The sequence below is a fragment of the Acyrthosiphon pisum genome, chromosome X, assembly GCF_005508785.2.
Source record: "Acyrthosiphon pisum isolate AL4f chromosome X, pea_aphid_22Mar2018_4r6ur, whole genome shotgun sequence".
Lineage (NCBI taxonomy): Eukaryota > Metazoa > Arthropoda > Insecta > Hemiptera > Aphididae > Acyrthosiphon > Acyrthosiphon pisum.
The window spans coordinates 76,872,132-76,880,155 of NC_042493.1; the positions used below are offsets into that span (position 1 = coordinate 76,872,132).

The 8,024-nt window shown below is 29.4% G+C and overlaps 1 protein-coding gene across 2 annotated transcripts in view; it reads left to right on the forward strand.

Moving 5' to 3' along the window:
• Window positions 1-8,024, forward strand: part of LOC100164222 (gamma-tubulin complex component 3 homolog) — a 21,055-nt gene that overhangs the window by 2,719 nt on the left and 10,312 nt on the right. For both annotated transcript variants that reach the window (XM_029489508.1, XM_029489515.1), the window contains 8 exons: window positions 741-859; window positions 928-1,113; window positions 1,192-1,404; window positions 1,474-1,610; window positions 1,681-1,832; window positions 1,961-2,156; window positions 2,229-2,433; window positions 6,486-6,624. In XM_029489508.1, coding sequence (XP_029345368.1) covers window positions 741-859; window positions 928-1,113; window positions 1,192-1,404; window positions 1,474-1,610; window positions 1,681-1,832; window positions 1,961-2,156; window positions 2,229-2,433; window positions 6,486-6,624 — 1,347 coding nt within the window. The remainder of the gene's footprint in view (window positions 1-740; window positions 860-927; window positions 1,114-1,191; window positions 1,405-1,473; window positions 1,611-1,680; window positions 1,833-1,960; window positions 2,157-2,228; window positions 2,434-6,485; window positions 6,625-8,024) is intronic.

Here is an 8,024-nt window from a genome sequence, read left to right on the forward strand (position 1 = left end):
CAAACTTTACAGACCTCCTTCACTCTGGATATGAAAATATTCTAAACTTTTTAAATTTGAAAACATTAAAGGATAGAAAAAAACAATTTTATATAACATTCCTATTTAAACTCATTAATAATAAAATAGACGATTCTTCCCTCATAAGCAACATTATTTTAAAAACCAACAATACTAATACTCGAAATAAAGAATTGTTTTATATAAAATCCTACACTCAAAATTATATATCTTGTACTCCTGTAAATATTTTATCATCTAGCGGAAATTCAGCAAAAAATTTAGATTTTTTTTCTCTATTACTTAATATATTAATATTTATTATTATAAACTTTATATTTTATCTTTATTTTTATTTTTATTTTTTTTTATTATATAAATAATTAAACATGTTATAATAATCTTGTATTTAGGTATCTCTAATATTAGTCATTTTTTTTTCTTATATTTTTTTCTTATATCAAATATATACTATGTAAATTGGACTATCGTCCGTTAAATAAATAAATAAATATAATAAAAAATCTGTCTGACATAATTCAAATTACAAATGGTACCTATTTGTAAAACAATTTTCTGACAAAAAAAGATTTCATTGACCATAGAATATGAATTTACCTCCATGTTTCCCTATTTGTTAGTGTATACAGAAATAAAATTCATACAGCATATTATAATAGATACACTTTGCCACATCAAGCTTATTAAAGTAATTTTATTTATTTATAAAAATATTTCAGTTATGAACACAATTTCTGATATTGAAATAATACGAAGCCTTTTATACTGTTTCCAAGGAGTTGATAGCCATTGGATAGAATTCAATCAAAACGAAAAACAATTTGTAGTAACAGCACAAGTATATACTTGATACATTTTTATTTTTGCATATTTATCCATTTATTTATAAGTATTTTTAATTTATAGTTAGACTTTTACCAAACTAGCAAAGTAAATCGGCTAATGGAACTTGGATATCTACATAACATTGTTCAAGAGTATATTGAAAATAACAGTGACAACAAGAATGGCTCCGTAGCTTCAGGAATAGCACATTGTTTGCATGAGGAACTATGTATTTATTATGACAGTATTAACAAGTTGCAAAAAGAGGTTGTTCAATTGTATTATTGTATATATTTATTATATAGATATGGCATTTATTTAAGTATTTATATTTTATTGATTTAGGTTAATGAAGCATATGAAAAATCCAAAGAATATTCGCTTGGAAATTTATTGTGTTGGTCTGTACTTTGGTTAGGGCAATTACAGGATTTGGCATATACAGTAAAAATGATTGATGGTGCTAAACGTGGTGGTGAGCTAGTATCTGTTATTGCTCCATTCGCATACTGTGCAAATCCCTATTTACAACAAATGGCTACAAATATGATTAAAGTGGTAAGTGATGGTAACTTGTTATAGTTATGATATTATATAAAATGTAAAGACTTATCTAAAAATTTTCAGGCAACTAGACCATTAATGATGATTATGTGTCATTGGATGGTTGACGGGGAACTTTTAGATAATTATGAAGAATTTTTTATCTGTCAATGCCCAGACATTAATAACCTTGATATGTGGAACAATCGATACACAATTCGGTTAATACCTGTTTTGTTATGATTATAAATATACTTAATTATATAATTATATAAATGATTTTTATTTAAGGGATTCTATGGTTCCGGCATTTTTTACTAAGGAAGATGTAAATAGAATTTTTCGTACCGGGAGGTATATCAATTTTCTACATACAATATGCAAGAGTAAACCTGAGTTAACACCATCCAGGAAAACTCTAAAGGATCTTCGAAATTCTGGAGGTGAGTAAATCTAAGAAATTATTTATTTAATATTATATTTTTAAACCCTCTGCAGAATGCACCTTGGGATATACATTTAGTTTTATAACTATAAAGATCATTAACCAATAACTACACATTGTGTTTAGATAAAGATTTATTTCCAATGTTAGAACAAGGCAGCATTATTTCTGATATGATTAACAAGGCTTGTACTGAATCTTCTACTGTAGTACTGGATATTTTAAAGGAACAGTTTAACTTATTTTTACACTTCGAGGGACTTAGGCGTTATATGCTCTTAGGACAAGGAGACTTTGTCACAAGCTTGCTAGAAATTCTTCAGTGAGTTACAATTATGTGATTATTCATTATATCAATAATGTGTGTGTTCTAACATTTATTAATTTATAATAGGCCTCATTTAGATAAATCTTCAGGTACACTTGGTCATCATACATTTAGAAATTTGTTGGACACTGCTGTAAGAATGAGCAATGCTCAGTACGATAAACCTACAATACTAAAAACACTTGATGTAAAATTATTACCCACATCTGGGGAAGATTGTGGATGGGATATATTTCAATTGGATTATTCGACTGGTGGTCCGTTGGAAACGGTATGTATCATAAAGTATAATTAATTATTATATAAAAATACAAGGGAGATTTTTGATCGATAAATTTAATATATTTTATGTTCAACAAAGTTATAAAATAAGCAATTATAAGAAGTGTAGGGGTGATTATATGTGTGTAATGTGATCAGGAGTGACCAATTAAATATAAGATATCCAGGGGGAGTTGTAGAACTTTATAGATATATTTACCATAGCTAGGGACATATATATTTATATATAAGGATCTTAAATATATTTAAATAACCAAGACTTAATTTAAGTTATTACTAGATTTTAATGCCTATTCCATACTTACAATAGTAGATGGCTATTTTTTAGTTGTACAGGGTTCAGTAATATGAAAGGTGTTGATGTCTATAATGTCTACACTGAACTAACTGTTCTTACATGGTAAGTATTGGCAGTAAGCCTTATAGTTAACTGTATGTAAACAGGCCTCAATCTAGTAATCTGAACTGGGAAGGGCTACATATTTTTCTAAATAAATGGTATTACAATTTTAGTTTATAACAGATTATAGATAAGATATTAAGATTGTAAAAATAATTACAATTTTATTTATATTTTAAACTTATGACATATAATACTTATGAACTATGTATTATATAAATAAATACATAATATATAAGTTTTCCAAAGATTGGTGGGGGGGCTAAAGTCCCTTAGACCCCTGGACCACCCGTTCTCGTTCGTGAATATATTATTGTTTTGGTCAACAGTTAATTGTATCTGGTCTGTAATGTACAGTTATTGTTACATGTGAACAATATTATAATTCAGAGCTAGATGAGCTCCTTGTGAATAATAGGCAATAGCTTCAGCCTTGACTACAACAATGATAATTGTTATACTATAGGTAATACAATTTATAATAACTTTACTTTACTTAATTTGATTCCGATTCTTAATATTGTAAATTCTCTTGATTAAATGACTTACGCCAGCCATACAATTTGCTAAATAACAAAATTGATCATCTAAATACTATTCTTAATCCCTTTAAATATATCAAATTTCACATTAAGATCTAATGAGATCTATCTAATAAGATCTATGTTCTATGTTCCTACATAAAAATTATATTATTATATTTTCACAATAGAAAGGAATGTTAATTTATGTTAGGAAGCAAAATTTTTTTTTCTTTTTCTTACAAACCTAAACATTGTTTAAATTTTTAAAAGTAAATAACTTTTTCAGTTCTTGTATTTTGCATAATATTAAATTCACTGTAGGTACTTAAATATGTATCATGTTTTAATATTAATTATTATATACAGGTTGTTATAGAAAGACCTGACAAAATAAAAAAATTTTGCTTTGAATTTTTGAATGTTCTCTCAATGTTTCTTTATTTTTGAATACTTACTGAAAATAATAATTTTTAATCTAATATACATTTTTTTTTATTAATTCAAAATAGCCAGTTTTGATTTTAAAAAACTTAAAAACCACCGGGTTTTGGGTGACAGGCTAATGAAATTAGCGCGCTACTTGTTGAGTTTGTTGTAGCCTACGGTCGTTTATGACCACAACCACGGTGTAGAAAAGATATTCTTTGGGTACCCACAATATCGTGTCTACATCCATGCTTGTAGGCTGTAGCGTATTGTTTGTTTTTGGTGTACCGTTGGTACAGCGCATTAGCGCGGTAACACTACAATTTTCATAAAAAAAAGTGACAATATTTCACTTGTGCCATCATTGAAAAAGTTTGAAAAAACGCGTGGCAAATAAGGTGAATTTGTTCCAAATTGCAATATTATTATATTTATTTCTCATAGATTTTGTAACAATAATGTTATAATAATGACATACTGTTTTTTAGATTATGAGTGGTACGATGAATGTATTGATTTTATAATGATGTGTGTTCTTTTTTTATTTTTATTTTTATTTTTGTACATGATAAGTAGTCGAAATCATGCTTCGATTTTCAACTTCAGTATCTTGTTTGATAGGAAAGTAAATATTGTTGGTGCATTGAAGAGGTCAAAATAATATTCCCAATAGTTTTTACAAGCGCCGGGTAAAACAAAATCAAAATTAAGGAAAAATGGAAATTTTTATGCAAAATCTGTTTTCGAGAAAATCAATTTTGGTTTTTGGTGCAACTCTAAAACAAATGACCGTAGGTTCATACAATTTTGACTGAAAATTAGCACTTTCTATACACCATAACATTTTCCAAATATTTTGACTTATTTTGAGCTCTTTACAGACATTTTCATATTTCAATTTTTTTAGTTTTTTTTTCTATAAATATCAATTAAGTTTTATTTGTTGGTTAAAAATCTTGAAAATTTAATGGAAGGTTCGTATTATATTGTTTCAAAGGCAGATAAAAAAAATCCATAGTCACAATTTTTTTTAAAAGCATCTAAAGTTCAAATATTGACAAAATACGTAAAAATGACGAAAATTTGCAAATTATTTTGATTTAGAAATTCATGAAAAATTTCTTTTTAAATCTTAGATTTGAAAATGTAATACAAGATTCCTCATGTATCTACATAGTGGCTAGTTGTCTACCTTTTTTGGAATAAAAATGTCTACTAGAAAATCAAATTAAATTTTTATTTTAGGTTACATATAAATAACTTTATTTACCTTAATATCATCAAATATACTTAGTAATGTCATAGGCTGACTGACCTTTTTCGCTCAGAATTGTTTTTCTTATGCAATGATATTATATCATTGAATTCAAATTTAACACCATCCATTACAGTGACCCACTTGTAACCTACTGTACAGCAGAGCGACATCCACTTACCCACCTTTTTAATTCTAAAAGTATAAATTTAACTTTAGTCTCTAAGTTTTTCTTCATCAAACGCTGAACTTTTAAGTAAAATTTGAAATCCACATATTATATTTTGATGATTAACAAAACGATCATTTAATTGTTGTACAAACAAATCAAGAAATGGTAAAAACAAAGTAATTCTAAAATATTCTTCGGGATCTTTTGTTGGAATATTAGCTCGGTTTTTTTACGTTTAGCTATCCTAGGCATTTCAATAGAAAGTTCAAAGTCGATTAATCTTTTATAAATCTCAACAAATAGTTTGTCAAATTCAGAAGTGGCAGTTTAACCTAATAAATCTCAATTGATTTTTTACTAGATTAATATGTCCAATAGCTTCCACCAAATCAATATTTTTATTTTGTAAATATTTACAAAGAGAAGGTGTATATTGAAAAATGTAATTGAGAATACCGAGGGCTACATTAAATTCAGAAGATTGCAATGCCAAAAGCAGTTGATTACCTTTACTCGATGTATCAATATCTTTCTGCGTAATCATTTCTACCATCAATAAATAATTGCAGGGAAAAATTCATTAAATGTTTCTATTGAATTATAACGTTCAACCCACCTAGTTGGGCAAAGTCTTTTAAATTTTTCCTTTTTAGAAGCAGATCTTTTTTTTTTTCAACTCGGCCAGATGTATATTAAAAAAATTTTGTCGTGTATTGCACGGTTCAATGGTGAAGGGGGGGTCTGGACCCGGGGACCTCCCCCTGATTGCACCACTGGCACAAATCAATAATAAATATTGATCAGAACAAAAGTTTTTTAATTTGTCAGGTATTCCTGTTACATTCTATATATTTAGTTTGCATAATATTTATGAACTTAACTTTCACTGGGTTGTTTATAATTAAAAAAAAAAAATATATTATAACTATTCATCTTCCTAGACTTAACGTTATGTAATATGTAGAAGTGATATTGCGTGGATGTTAAAAAAGATGGCTAAATACAACAAAATCATTTTGATATATTTTTGATTAAACCTTAGTTAGTATTATAATTGGTTTAATTATTTTATACATTTTACTATGAAACAATTTGGGATTTTGATTTAATTTACCAACCCTGGTATCTATCTATATTTATTAATAAATTATATCAAAATTAAAAACTAGTAAGGTAATGATTAAAATCAAGAAATAATTGAAACCTAAAAACGACTGTTGTTTTATCTAAAATATTAAAGGAAATATATGTTTATTTGTTTTAGATTTTTGAGTTCAATGGAAGTGGAAGGTATTCAATTATGTTTGTGTTCTTGTGGCGTCTAAAAAGAATAGATTTTGTGCTGTCACAGATGTGGAGGGAATTAAATCTACAGATTAAAACTTCATACCACGTAGTTCCAGGTAGTACAGTGGAATATAATTATTTATGCAACATAAACATAAAGTCTTTAGTGATATGGGGGGGGGGGGATGCAAGTTATGGCCTTGCACACTTAAAAATATTATTATGCATATTATTTGGCCTATTTATTTTTTGCTAAGGCGCTTTATTTTGTCCTTTGTTTATCCGCACGTTTTCACCAGTTAGTCGAAAACACATAATGACTCAAAACAATGATCTTCTTTCTTCCGAGTTAAACAAATGGACTAAAAGCATGCTCGTTGACTATATAGTGGCGCAGACTCTGCCCGCTGGTGTGAAGCTAAGTGACGACTTGTCTAAGTTTTTAAAAGATTCTTCTTCTGATCCTGTATCGCCTTCGCATGGAAACTCAATTAATATTGCTAATATTCTCCAATCCGTGGTTGTGGAGCTCAAATCCGTGGCTCTTAGTAACGCTAAGCTACATGATAAGCTCAACCATCTCAATGCGGCACCTAATGCTCAAACTCCCAAATCAAATGCTCAACTCTTTAAACTGCCAGTTGATGTACACCCGAACTCGGTTACGGGTATTCGTTCTACTCAACCCACAAATCAATTGACTGCCAGTCAATCTTCGTCTGTAAAATCAAAATTCATTGTTGGTTCTGTAAAGAACTCATCTTCCAAGCTGTCATCAGTGCCTGTGCGTAAGCATGTTGATATTTTTGTCTCGAGGCTTGATCCAAGTGTTACAACTGCCCTGCTAGAATCTGAATTGTTCAATGGTTACCCTGACGTGACCATCAACAAAATGGTTACAAGGCATCCATCATACTCTTCGTTCCATATTCGTCTGCCTGCGGATAAGCTGGATATTGTCCTCGATCCTGCATTCTGGCCCGATGGTGTAATGGTCAAACGTTTTTGGGGTCGTCTTGCTCCTGAGATGATTCAAGACAACACTCCAAAAAACTGATTTCTTCATGTTCGTCTACCAGTCCTCCTCTTAGTGTGGCGTACGCTCCACCCACTTCCAGATCTGGTGTTGTGAAACACCCCGAAAAACTTATCAGCCAAGGAGTGAAGCTACCCATGGGCTACTATCAAAACTGTAGAGGTCTAAGAACCAAACTTTGTCTTTTTAAATGTAATGTTGCTGTGTTTAATTATATTTTCATTTGTTTAACTGAAACGTGGCTTACTAATAGCTTCCAAGACACGGAATTAGGTTTACACAACTATGTTGTATTTAGGTGTGATAGAAGTAGTCAATCCAGTAGTTTTAGTAGAGGAGGAGGAGTTCTCGTTGCCATTCGTAACGATGTGGTCCATAACTTGTTACCTGCACTCATTAACAATGTTGAATATTTATTCGTTAAATTGTATGTAAATAATACTGCTTATATTGTTTGTTCCGTATACATGCCTCCTAGTA